This window comes from Gossypium hirsutum, chromosome D09 (genome assembly GCF_007990345.1).
Source record: "Gossypium hirsutum isolate 1008001.06 chromosome D09, Gossypium_hirsutum_v2.1, whole genome shotgun sequence".
Lineage (NCBI taxonomy): Eukaryota > Viridiplantae > Streptophyta > Magnoliopsida > Malvales > Malvaceae > Gossypium > Gossypium hirsutum.
In genome coordinates, this window is record NC_053445.1 from 27,762,812 (window position 1) to 27,777,380 (window position 14,569).

The following is a 14,569-nucleotide window of genomic DNA, read 5'->3' on the forward strand; positions in this document are numbered from 1 at the left end:
TTATGACAAAAATAAAGTTAAGACTGTAGCGGTAATTTGAAGAAATAATAATGTGTAATATGTATAACTGATAAATGGTGGAAAATGCTATGAAAACGAAAGAGTAAAAATGGAATGACAATTACGATAGTAATTACGTGAATAATATGCGAACGAATAAATAAACAACTAAGAATGCTATGTCAAATATACTAGTGCAAAAGATAGAGGATAGAAGGCTTACGATGTTGATTTGGAAGGTCAGGATTACCAGAATCTGTCCTTACTGATAGTAATGCCTCAGCAAAAACTTACTTAATCTATTGCTTGGATAGTTCTATATTGGCAAGCTTCTTTCGAGAGAAAAACCTCAAGTTACTTTGCCTTAAGCGATATATGTCTATAAGCCTTAAGCTTGGCATCCTGCACTGTTTGTTTTCTATCCGTATAAACGTTGCTCTCTGTCTAGAGTCTATTATTAGTATTCGGTCGAACACTTGCTCATATAATTCAATTTCAATCTCATTAATCTAACCTTGTCAGAATTAGATTAACTAAATGAACATGTTGTACATCTATTTATATCTAGAGTTTGCAAACATGTAATTTTGTGAAACCATTGAATGAAATAGTATATTAAAGCAGATCCATACTTCAATCATTAAATAAAATAAAGGTTTCATCAAGAAATCCCAACCATATGAGATTTAGCTCATGGGTTGTCAATTAAAATTCAAATAAAAAATATCATTCAACATTGTTTCAACAAACCAATTCATGACGAGCAATCAAAAAATAATGGAAGAACTTCGAGAGAATAACTTTTGCGTATCTAGCCTACTCTCCAATGATACAATGCTCTGTGGTGGCTGAGAGGGACTGTCTTCATCTTTCTCTTCTAATCATTGCTCAACTGCTACCTTATATTTTTGGCTAAGGATCTCTCTTCTTTTGTGTTCGCCTTTTTTTCCCGCCCCCTTTAGGTTTTCCTCCTTTGGCTTTTATAATCGTTTTCCCTAGGGTAAATCCAATAGCCCATGATTTTCTTCCCTCTTTTTTAGGATGATTTTTCTGGTACACGTACAGTTTGGCTAAAATTGTTATTTGTTGAGTGTTGACTTGGTCTTCCTATTGGAATTGTCACAACATCCGTGTTGACCAATTGTCTAACCTTTTGCTATGACAAAACTTCACTTGTTTACTCCCTTTTCTCATACCCTCCACCTGCCAATTCACTACCACATACAACCCTTCTAGAAGCAAAAAAATAAACTAACATGTAAACACAGTCCAAGCTCCGAATGCAATGCGAATAAAATAAATAGAATGTCCTAAAATGCAACTAAATTCTCCTAAGTACAAGCAATTATCTAGGTTTAAAAGCATGAAATATAACTCTTTTCAAGAGTTATCACACCCTTAAATCTGAGCTATTGCTTGTCCTCAAGCAAAATATACATGAATGAATGGATGGAACAATTTTGCCTTCGCATATAACCACATTGTACTACTAGTCCATTTAAAGAACAATATATACTTCAATTCTAATCAATCTTCTATCTCTAAAACTTGTTCGAGTTTCAATGGTTTGCCCAACAAAGGTAGTGCAGAAAATTGCTCCCTAAAAATAAAATTTCCTAAGTACTTATGTGTGCTTTCCAGCCATAGCAAACATCTCTTAATGTACTCACTTCATTTGTTACCTAAACTCAAGTTACTTTGTATCCCTTGCTCTAAGCCTACTCAAAATATTTATTTGTATTTTGTTTCTTTCTTTTGTTTTCTTTTATAATATTATGGGATTTAGTATGTCACAAAAAATTTTGACTTGATAATCGAAATGGAGCATACACCAAATTACATAGTCCTCAATCAGGTTAGAATTTAAATAAAAATCACTCTTGAAGCTAAGGCTTTTGACTAAAAAGATGGATGGAGCAAACAACTACCTCCTTAGCTACTTAGCCCATTACTATAGTGGTGTGCCCCTAATTTTCTTTTCTTTATTACACACTCTTACTTGGACAGCACGATGAAACAAATAAAGTGGTGCTGACTTACTTGACAATTTGAAGCATTGGAGTGTCTATCCTGTATTTAAGTAATGTTCTGGCAACGTAGTTGAGTTTGGTTTCAAAAGTCGCTAAGTTCATTAAAAGATACTTGTTATAGTCCAAAAATAACTGAGGCTAGGACATCTTATTTTTAGGGGGTAATCTTTAAGCAACCTAACCTAAGCTAAATTCACATTATCCTTATCATATTTTTCTATATTTATTGAAGAATTAAACTCCTCATTGAACATCATAAGTAAAGATTGTACTCCGCATAGGCAAAACAGTACGTAGTAGTTATGTTAAGTGGCTAAACAAGTTTAACGAGACTAGAATGAGCATACATACTAGATATATAATGTAGCCTAAATGCACAATACATCTCCAAACCTAAGGGATGCATTGTCCTCAATGCATGTAAAGATATGTAACAAAAAAAATATAGATATGTACAGGAAATGTCATGGAAAAAGAAATAAAAATGCATGAGGTAGGGGAAAAAACTTCCCTGGCTTGCACTAGAATGTAGTTACTTCATTTGACATTGCAAGTGGATTTACGGGCACTGACTTTATACTATAGATTCCTCTTCATAGGATTCATTTCGTCCTCCTCCTTATCAGTTTCCATGAGCTCATCAATAAGATGATCGATGTCACGGTCTTGTGCAGTCGTGGAAGCTAATGGGGTAGGTGGAACAATGTCCTAACCTTTCGTGGTGGCAGTAATGGTTGTGGCTATTTCATCTTTCTCTTCTTCTTCTTCTTTATTCTCAAGATTTGATGATGTCATATGTTCAGGCTCCTAAGCAACATTTTCCCTTTCATCAGTAGTGGTTTCTAAATTACGGATTTGATTCTGGCAGCAGGAGTTTGAGCTGGCTCCTTTACAGCTTCAAGAATTAGGAGCAAAGAGGTGGGGAAGGCTTGGAATTCTGGCATCAACTTTGTAAAGTTATTCTATAGGGATTTCGACATTCATTCACCCAGTTTTTTGCGACATAATTTCCTTCTGAAATGCAGCGACAAAGTCCTTTTAGTATCACAACTAGTAATCCCATACTTTTATTCTATCTCTGGAAATCTAGAAAAAACTGTTCATTAATCAAAGAGAAAAATATAAATGAAACAACATTAAATAATTAATGATAACATCTAATAAAAATGAAAAGAAATTAATGCAATTAAAGAAAGGAAAAATAAACATCCCGGAGGTCAATTGATTGCTTGTCACGATCCACATGAGCACCATAGTAGTGGTCATTAGGAAAAATTATTGCATTACTCCACTCAAGTGATTCTTTATAACTATCAGAATTACTGTGGCAAAATCTTGTGAACTCTTAATCCACTGTTGTTTCTATCAACCCAGTGGTGTGGCATTCTTCATTCTCATTAACACATTTCAAGGCATCAAATACATTGAAATTATTCCGTTGATCATTTACCCTCATGGTAAGTTCACCTTTTTGCACATCAACTAAAGTCCTACCTATAGTAAGAAAAGGTCTTCCAAGAATAATTGACACATCTTTGTTAGCTTCACATTTTAAAATAAGGAAATCTGCCGAAAAATTAAACTTATATACTCTTACCAGTACATCTTCAATTTTACCTTTCAGATGTGCGTAGGATCGATTAGCCAGTTGCAACGTAACTGTAGTAGGTCTTGCCTTCTCAATTCCTAGCTTCCTGAAAATAGACAGAGACATTAGATTTATACTCACTCCTAAATCACATAATACCTTACCAACATAACGATTTCTTATTGAACATGGGATAGTAAAACTACCTGGGTCCTTCAACTTAGGGTTTAACTTATTCATTAGCATTGTTGTGTACCCTTCAGTTAGAGCAATAGTTTCGAATTCTCCCAATCTGCGCTTCTTTGACAATATAACTTTCATAAATTTCACATAATTTGGCATTTGCTCTAAAGCTTATACTAGCGGTATATTGATATGGAGTTGCTTCAAGACTTCCAAAAATTTTTTAAACTGAAAATCTTATTTAGAATTTTGGAATTTCTGAGGAAAAGGTGAAGCTGGTCGTCTTTCAGGTTGCTGATATTATTTTGCTGTGGTATTTTTGTTGGCAACACGATCTAATTCTGCTACAACAATCTTTTGCTTACCCTTTTCAACTATAGTGTACTTTTCAGATGGCTTTGGGATCTTCACATGGTTGTTATTCGAGTTATCCTCTCCGACCATGGCATCTTGAGCAACATCATCAAGTTGAGTTCCACTTTTAAGAGTGATGGTCTTGTACTATTCCTTTCCTTGTGATCTCGGATTCTCGGTATCACATGGTAATGTTCCTTGTGGTCTCAAATTTAAAGCATTCGCTATCTACCCCACTTGATTCTTAAGAGTTCTGAGGGACGTAGTCTGACTCTAAATTATAACATCATTCTTTTCCATATATTCCTTCAAAAAAGCTTCAATAGAGGTAGAAGATGATGCTTGACCCTATTGAACATTTTGCCTCGGCATAGGATGGTTATAACCCAGCAGTGCACTGTTGGCATTCTGTCTCACAACATTGTTTAAATTCCCCACACCTTGATTATTCCAACTAAAATTTGGATGCTGCTTCCACCTTGAATTGTAGGTTTTGGAATAGGGGTTATTATTCTGGTTAAAATTACCTATGTAGTACATAGATGTTGGATTTGATAGACATTCATCAAACACATGGTCTTCACCGCAATAAACACACGATGGCTCGATAGTTTTCATCTCCTGAACTGTAGTTGGTCTCTTCATTGTTTTGATCCTATTAATTAAATATGATACTTGGTAGTTAATGAAGTGATTGCATCAAGTTTCATGGTGCCAGCAACTTTCTTACCTGTCAACTCTCGTGGTAGGATATTGATAATTATTGTTGGCAATCTTTTCCAAAATCTCATATGCTTCATTATAAGATTTAACGATCTGATTATTCCTGCATTCAAATCCTCTAAAATTGGAACAACATGCTCTTGAATTGGTCTATCATGATCATCTATCACACAATCTATGGGAGGATTATTATTGCGACCAATTGGATTATCATTAAGACTAGGGTTATTTCTCTACTAAGCCATATTTTGTAGTTCTTTTCTCCTTCTTCGTAAAGTTCTTTCGATCTTTGAGTCAAAAGTATATTCTTCGTTAGTAGGAATGGCTCTTCTCATACACTGACGGCAAACCTGTGAAAATTAAATACAACTAAGTTAAATAAAACTAATGGAACTAAGTAAACTAACAAAACCCAAATTTCACCAAATTGCCAATCCTCAGCAAAGATACCAAAAATTTGTCGCGTGTGAAATGATATGCGAATTGTGTAAGTATACATGTTGAATCAAGTAATAAAGTGATAAGTGAGATCGTCTCCACAGGGATCAGTTAGGTATAAATGGCCAAGTTTTTATACTGAAGTACGATTAATGTTATAGCAAAAATAATGTTAAGACTGCAATGATAATTTGAAGGAATAATAATGTGTAATATGTGTAACTGATAAATAATGGAAAATACTATGATAAGACAAGAGTAAAAATGAAATGGAAATTACGAGAATAATTACGTGAATAATATGCGAACGGAGAAATAAATAACTAAGAATGTTATGACAAAGATACTACATCAAATGATAGAGGATAAAGGGTCTACGATGTTGATTTAGAAGGTTAGGATTACCAGAATCTGCCCTTATTGATAGTATTGCCTCGGCTAAACCTTACTTAATCTACTACTCAGTAGAGTTCTAAAATGATATGCTTCTTTCGAGAGCAAAACCTCAAGTTACCTTACCGTAGGCGATATATGTCTATATGCCTTAAGCACGACACCCTACACTATTTGTTTTCTTTCCGTATGAAAGCTGCTTTATGTCTAGAGTCTACTACAAGTATTCGGTCGAACACTTGCTCATATAATTCAATTTCAATCTCATTAACCTAACCTTGTCAGAATTAGATTAACTAAATGAACATGTTGCACATCCATCTATGTTTAGAGTTTGCAAACATGTAATTTTGTAAAACCATTGAATGAAACAGTATATTAAAGCAGATCTATACTTTAGCCATTAAAGAAAATAAATGTTTTATCAAGTAATCCCAACCCTATGAGATTTATCTCATGGGTTGGCAATTAAAATTTAAATCTAAAATATCATTCAACATCGTTTCAACAAATCATTTCATGATGAGCAATCAAGAAATAATGGAAGAACTTCGGGAGGATAGCTTTCACGTATCCAGCCTACTCTCCAACGATACAGTGTCTTGTGGTGGTTGAGAGGGATTGCCTTCGTATTCGTCTTCCTCTTCTCGTCACTGCTCAGCTGTTACCCTCTATTTTTTCTAGGGATTTTGTTTTTCCAATTTTCTCTCTAATCGTCTCTCTCTCTCTTCTTTTTTCTTCCTCTTTCTTGTTGTGTTTTATACCTCTTCTTTTAAAATAGGCCCATCATCCCATGATCTTTTTCCTCTTTTTTAGAATGATTTTTCTAGTACACTTATAGTTTGGCTGAAAGTGGCGTTGATTGTTGACTCAGTCTTCCTCCTAGAGTTGTCACGGCATCGATGTTGACAAACTGTTTAACCTTCTGCCACGACAAAACTTCACTCTTTTACTCCCTTTTCTTGTACCCTGCACCTAGCAATTCACCACCACAAGCAAAAAAATCAACTAACATGTAAACACAGTCCAAGCTTCAAATGCAAAGCGAATAAAAGAAATAGAATGTCCTAAAATGAAATTAAATTCTCCTCAATACAGACAATTAGTTAGGTCTAAAAGCAGGAAATATAACTCTTTTTAAGAGTTATCAATAAGGTGGACGACAAACCTTAGTATTATTAACTAGGGTTGTTTCTCTTAGATAGATTAAGAGTTTATTTTTCTAGTTGAAATAAACTTTTAGAATTCAACAAGTGTTCTAATTCTCTAAGAGTTAAATCCTTCTGAATCATCAAAATATCCAGATTCATTTCTCTCCGTTGAATAGAGGATATAACAATTTCTTTTGGATTTATCAGTCTAAGCAGGAGGCAATATACTTTGATATTATTGATTATTCTTTGATTTAAAGAATCATCCCATCTCAATTGAAAATACAAATACCTTTTTAGGAAGAAATCAAGCTCTGCTTCCATGTTGCTCTTGTATTGCTTTTTCTTTCTACGTTTTAAAATTTCCTTGTTTTTCTGCATCTGATTCAAGACCCCTTCACCTATGGGTTCTTTTTCTTCTTGATTTGGATTCTCTAATCCAATAATTTGTTTTTCGTTCTACTTTCTCTCCCTATAAATAGATAGCACTGGTAAGGTAAAATATACAAATTTAAGATATTGTTACTCTGTCCGAAAATGGAGAGAATTTTATTCTTTAAGTACTATATCTATTTTCTGGAATAAAAATTATGTTGGTTTCTATTTGAGAAGAGATTTTTTTCGTTTTCACACTGAAACAAAGAAAAATTATTTCTGATTCTTTATTTGATTTAAATTGTTCGAACTCATACTTGAAATAGTTCGTGTTACGAGAATAATGAATAAAGCCGTTCAGTTGAAAGCAAAGAACGAAAAGAATTCGTTTAGCCAAAAATATAAGTACAAATTTAATAATTGATTTATTACTATAAATATTCTGATGGACTCGATTTTGAAGTTTTTTATTTTTTACTATAAAAATCATTTTCAAATAGAATATTTTCCAACAATTTTAAGATTTACGAAGCCATTGACAAGCCTATAAGTTTGATTCCTTGGAATGGTATTATTATACTGTATAATAAGGATAAATGCAGTATGCATTCACCTACTGAAAATATATTATAATAAAATATACTCATTTCATTTTCTTTGACTGCTGCCCTGGTCAAAGACGGGAATAACACGTCCCATCTTTCCACTATAGAGTACATGGAACATATGGAGAAATTTTCCAAGAAGGCAACCTATTTTATGTAAGGCATTGATTAAAAACAAGTAAAAAAAAAAAACCCTGACTGTTTGAGTCGTCGGACTCCATTGAAATCACTACATAAATTGGCCAAGTCCCAACACTGAATTTCTGAATCCTCCAGAATTGTTTTTTTTAAACGAAAAACTCTCACATATGGCTGAAGTGAAGCTGCTTGGAACATGGCCGAGTCCTTTCTACTATAGAGTTGTTTGGGTCCTGAAATTGAAAGGTATAGCATATGAATTCATAGAAGAAGATCTGAACAACAAAGGTCCACTGCTTCTCCAGCATAATCCAGTTCACAAGAAGATACCAGTACTTATCCATAGTGGAAAGTCAATTTGTGAGTCTATGATCATTCTTGAATATATCCAAGAGATTTGGCCACAAAATTCCCTGCTGCCAACTGATCCTTATGATAGAGCCATCGCTCGTTTTTGGATTAAATTTGCTGAGGATAAGGTAAACCCTTTGGCTTTCGCCGGATTTTAGTTCCATTGATTGATCTCCATATTGCATGTATCTTTGATCCTTGCAGCTTCCAGCAATCTGGATGGTGTTTCGAACCAGTGGTGAAGAACAAAAGAAGGCGATTAGGGATAGCCTGAAAATGCTAGAAACCACTGAAGAACATGCGCTTGGAGACAAGACGTTCTTTGGGGGAGACAAGATTGACTTGGTGGATATAGCTTTTGGTCAACTTAGCCAGTGGTTACAAATGGTTGAAGATGTAACAAACGTTAAGCTACTCGATGCTAGCAAGTTCCCTCGTTTGCAAAGATGGATCAATAATTTCAAACAAGTTCCCATAATCAAAGAAAACCTTCCTGATTACCAAGAGATGTTTGCTTACTTCAAGGCTCTCAGGGAAATGCTACTTTCATCCAAATGACACATCTGTGTATTAGTATCTATTGCTCGTATTTTCTTATACTGTTGATCTTTCCTAGGGAAATAAAATGTTGAAATCATGCCTTCGAAATTGGCATTGAGCTTGAACCAAGATGCCTTTGTTCAATGTTCAGGTCTTTGTTCATGGTCATCTATTTTATTTTAAACTTGTTTATGTTTCATTCATGTTCATTAAAAAAGTTCAAATTATGTTTGTGTTTGTTCATTTAAAATTACTAGTATTAACTCAAGTGTGTTGTACATAAAAGCTAAGAAACATTGAAGAAACCATCCGATAGTTGCAAGAAAACTTGCGCAGTGCCTACTACTTTTGAAACAGCGAAAGAACATAAAGATTAACAAAGAAGGATTGTTCATACAGCTTGGTTTCACTAAATCTGTCCGACTTTTCCCAAAGAGATAATTCACTATATTTCAATATGATATAACAAGTTATTTAAGTCCTAAAATTCACTAGTTTAGTAACCTCACTTTTGCACCTAAAAGTCTAAATCACTCTCCTCTAAGTTTTCTATTGAAAAATTAGTCTATAAACCAAATGACTCACTTATTTACTTACAAAATGGACTCATAAGAATGAATTCCTCAATGAACAAATAAATGCTCAAACTTTAAGTACATAACCTATATAAGTCTCAAGAGTATATACTATTTTTTACTTGCTAACTGACTACCTCCAAATGTGCAAATGCTTAGAGCAAAAATCGTGCAAATAAAATGTGTGGTATTTGCAAGCGAATAGATCAAATAGCTATATAGTTAGTTTACGACGAAACGCTTGGTAAATATTTTGAAGATCGTACCCAAGGGATTGCAGATTGAAGAATTTTATTATTAAATTAATAACAGGAAATAATTATTAATCTAATTGAGTCACGAGTTAGTAGTGCTGATTCAGAATTAAAATATTATTTAAACAAATTAAATTAATTAACCTAATGAAATTTCCTATTCCTAACGCCAATGGCGCGAGCTCTCGATCTATGATCGATTAAATCCCTCATTATCTAATTAAATCATTAACTAACCTTAATTGAGTTATTTACCACCCTTATCTAAGAATATTTGCTAGGTCTCATCTTCACTAAGGGTTAACACCTAAGATACCTGCTCGGTTTAGGCATATAGATAATTGCCTCTGGACGTACGAACGTCCAGAGTGTGAATACTACAATAAAATATTGAACGATAAGGCGGTATCGCCAGTATACAGGTCGAGTTGTAATATAGTTTTACGAAGTAAGTGAATACTCCAAAGATCATACCTTAGGGAGGCAAGTGCTAGATTCATTCTTACCTAAACACTAAAAGATCTAATTAGTCCTCTGAATAACTTATAGTACGAGAACATAAAAGAAATAAAATTAAAGAGATAGAAAAGTAGAGTAAATCAAATATGAATTATGGGTGATTAGCTCGCTTCGGTAATCCCTATCAATTGTTGCTTCAGGTTCCTTGTTAATCAACTAGTCGCTACCCTAGTAGGATCTTCCGATCTTACACTAACATAACCAGTCAGCAAGAACTACTTATCTTTCGACCTCACAGTATAGACTAGCTTGAGGTGAAGGTGTTCACGAATGGGAAATACCAATTTTGTGTTAATTCCCACCTTGATGACTTCCTGGGTTGTCAGGCCTAGGGTTTGTTTCACGTTCTTCCCTTCCCAAATAGATGATCCATTGAGTAACCCTATAAAATAATTAATAGATCATAGCTCCATTCGCTAATCTCCCACAAAGGTATTAGTTCCTCATGGCTTTCATAAACAACATGGAATAGATGGAAGGATTAATCATAGTGAATGAATTAAAGTAGAGAGTTTAGGAAAAGCCTGATTGATATTTATAATAAACGCGAATCCATAGAAGATTATCTCCTTCACAAATTAGATCTCTTGAAAGAAAACAAAGAACAAATAAACTAAACCCTAAAAAACCTAAGAAAGCAAGAAAGCAAAACTAAATATAAAGAGAGAATCTAAGTTAATGGAATGATGTCTATAACATGTGCCAAATGAGCCTATTTATAGCCTTCAGGTGGTCGTCATCCTTAACCCTAGGTTAGCTGACATTCTCGAGCTTTAAGTTCAATTGTGTGGACCAAAACATTCGTGTTTAGTTTCCGTCCCAAAGTCAATGTTGCGACACACCAATACCTGCGTTGTGGCAGAGGTGGCAGTATACTACTCCTTGAGACGTCTTCAGGGGTATGTCGTGACACCCTCAGTTTGTGTCACGATATCAGAAGCAGTTTCATACTTTCTCCATTTTGCTCTCTACGTTGCGACATCAGGCCTTCCTCGTTATGACATGACGTCTAGTTTCAGTTTAAAATGCTTTCTAATAGTCTCTTGTACACTTATAAGGTACGTTAGCTCTCTCTTCGGCCTTTTCGGCCCTTATGGTCAATAAAAGACTCAATTTGCACATTTTATTGAATGTAAGTAAAGCTAAAGAAACTTAACTAAAATATAATAAAAATTCTTGTATTCAGGCTCCTTAAGAGTGAAAACTAGTTTAATCTAGTACATCGAATTACGACAGATCAAACTCCCCTACACTTAAGTCATTCCTTGTCCTCAACCAACATAAACAAAAATAAGAAATAAAAGCGATAACCCTTGAGTAAATATCATACAAATATTGACTTTGGAGCATATGACTTAGGCATTTCATATTTACTAACAACTTTAACATGATGAGTATTTGACTTACAACTTTTGATTACAAACATCTAAGTTCAGTATGTTACAAAATATACAAGTATTAAGGGTCTCTCTTGTAGAGATCCATCAAAAAATTACAAGTACTTTAATTATCTGAGTAGAATACAAATAGTCATTTTATGCGTATGTTTAGTATGATGTACATTCATGCATAAGGATGTTTATGTCACATAGGACTTTTTGGCTTGTAACGTTCTGAGACTTAGAACAGGTAAGGAATTCAAAAACAGTAAGCATCAAAAGGGTTATAAACACGAAAATAGTTTGACATATCGTATTGATCCATATTCTTCCCCCTTAATGACCCTTACCCATTCACAACCTTATTTCTCCTTCTCTCACCTTCCTTGTCTCTCCATATATAGGAAGTCATGGAATGACATAGTAACTACAGCTAGCCTTATGAGTTTTTACGCACTAACGAACAAGTTTTTTCTTTCTTTTGTGACTTTGTGACTTTTCTTTCTTTTAATATATCTCACTCATGAATGCTTTCTTGCTAGTTTAAGACATTTTCTACTCATACTAATTTCCTTTTTATTTCGCATATTAGCGTAACTTATACTTCCTATATCACACCAATCTTTACTATTTCACTCAATTTTTACAAACTCCACCATGGTGTATCTATTTAACCCTTAATAAGTATGGTCAGGCGTCTATAGTTGTGCACTATAGGACCAAAGAAAAAGGGTAAATACAAATTAACATTTAAAGCTCATTCGTTTGTAATGACGTTCATCAATAAGTGTCCACAGGCTCAAAGATTGGTACTAAAGGTGAAATATACATAGGCCAACTTTTTTGGCTCTGGATGTGTTCCAAACAATGCCTTAGGCCATCCTTAAATATCTCAACATACACAAACTTAATCAACCAAACAAATACAAATTCAACCATTTATCATTCATACTAGCATGCTTGTTTCCTTATATTTTCTATATCACATGGTATAGTTGATTGCTTAATACCTATTTACAGTGTAACATATAGAACTTTAATAGTATAATGCTCAAAAATTTAAAATCACCTACCATCATGCCAAATTTATTCATAAACACAAGCAACCTATATACACGCTCTTAACCAATCACTTGTATTTCTACAAGCTCAGGCACACCAAAGACAAGAAAAATTGAAAAAAAATGAAAAGTAAGTAAGTTTTCTATGTTACGCCCACACTTTCGTTGACACATTGTCCTCGATGTCTAGCTATAAATAGATAAGGAAAAAAGTTACCCAATTGATCATGGGAGCTTCAATTGCTAATGGTGGGTGCTTTCTCCTTTGATCGTGTTAAGCTTAAATTATTTGTGTCTACTTCGTGTTGGGTTTCTAAAAAATTAGACAAACTACAAAACAAAGAATTATGTATGTATGTATGTATCCCTAATCCTAAAAAAATTTTACATCACCCTAAAAATTAATACAATCCTTAAAGTAATTACTTATTAATAAAAAGTACAAATTCCTAATAAAGAAATAAGCCTTCAATTTTCCTAAATTCGTCTACTCTTAATCCTACTAGATTACTCTTGAATATTAGTCCTCATCCTCCTGAAATCCTCTTTTTGTTTTGTCTATAGAAGAAAAAATTGCTTGAATAAATCATCACCAAGTAATTTTCTTGGGGGATTCATGGTTTTATCCATTTGTTCAACGGGTACTCCTGCCCTTTTACATAATTCTGTAATTAGATTAGGGAAAAATATTCCCTTTCCTAAATTCCTCGCACAATCAACCATGTTCTTATATATCCATGTTCCAATACATATTTGCTTCCTTTAGAGGATCTCATATGTTATGATAGCTTGAATTGGACTAATCTCAGACATCTCTGTTGTAGGCCATATTTTCGAACATAAGAATTTCATCTACATCTTGGCTTTTGGTGTCACTAGCTCTTGATTGAATGTTTCAAGTATTACTGTTCCCCTTCGATATGTCCACATCTTTTTCCCTTCCATTAGGAATCTCAATATTTCCTCTGTCTCAATGTTTCTAAATTCCTTCAAATATGTTTTATTGAGATAATCGTGATACTAATATGGTGTATCATAAATTTGGCAAATACTCATTTCAATTACAAAAAATTAACCCCTTTAACCTTCACAAAGGAGTGCATCTCATAGAACGGTCTGGCTGCTTCCCTTTGTTTTAATGCTAGACAAAATTCTTGCACCATAGGAATTATTAGGAGTTCTTCGGCTGACAAACAAAATTTCGTCCACTTCCTTTTAGCTGCACTTTCCTATATTCTTTTGCAATTCCACATTAGATGGTCAAATCCCTACTCTTGAATAAAGGTATACAGTTGTAATTATTGTAGGTATTTATCCATGTTGCCTTCTTTAAACTCAATAGTTGGGCTAAAGGTGCTTGCACTGAAATTGTCCATTTGATAATCTCTTCTTATTATGTTTGCAAACCTTTATTGCTAATAAAAGAGGGTGGCCTGTAATTTAATCTTTGTTAATGATAAAATAGGGTGGCCATGTGTCCTATTTTTAGATTAGAAAGAAAGAATAGATTATTGAAGAGTTATAACATAATTCTACTAAATAAACAATTAAAGCATAACATTCCTAATATAATTATGCTACAAAAATGTCAATAGTTAGGTTAGTTCGAAAAATAGAGTTACGCAGTGGTGTCACGACATCCTTGGGTGATGTCATGACATCGAAGGCAGGTTCCAAAATCAAAATTTTGTTCTTTTTCGGGACATTCTGGAGCGGTGTCACGACATGACAACCAGATTTCTCTTTATTTCGTGAAATCAATACTTGGGTCACATTTTTCCTTATCATTCTTCATGTTTGTTGGTTTCCCATTGATTCCTTGGACATCCCAAAGAGCACTACACTGCAAGGTTTGTTCTTCCAGTATAGTATTAATAGTTCCTCCAAAATAATATTTTACTCATTGGCCATT

At 33.9% G+C, this 14,569-nt stretch overlaps 1 protein-coding gene across 1 annotated transcript; it reads left to right on the forward strand.

The window, feature by feature from the left end:
* Positions 1 to 7,981: 7,981 nt before the first annotated feature.
* LOC107890435 (probable glutathione S-transferase) lies at positions 7,982 to 9,068 on the forward strand. The gene is made up of 2 exons (XM_016814847.2): positions 7,982 to 8,457; positions 8,534 to 9,068. Exons 1-2 carry the CDS (start codon positions 8,149 to 8,151, stop codon positions 8,885 to 8,887), a joined length of 663 nt encoding a protein of 220 aa, XP_016670336.1. The 5' UTR covers positions 7,982 to 8,148; the 3' UTR covers positions 8,888 to 9,068.
* The last annotated feature ends 5,501 nt before the right edge of the window (positions 9,069 to 14,569 follow it).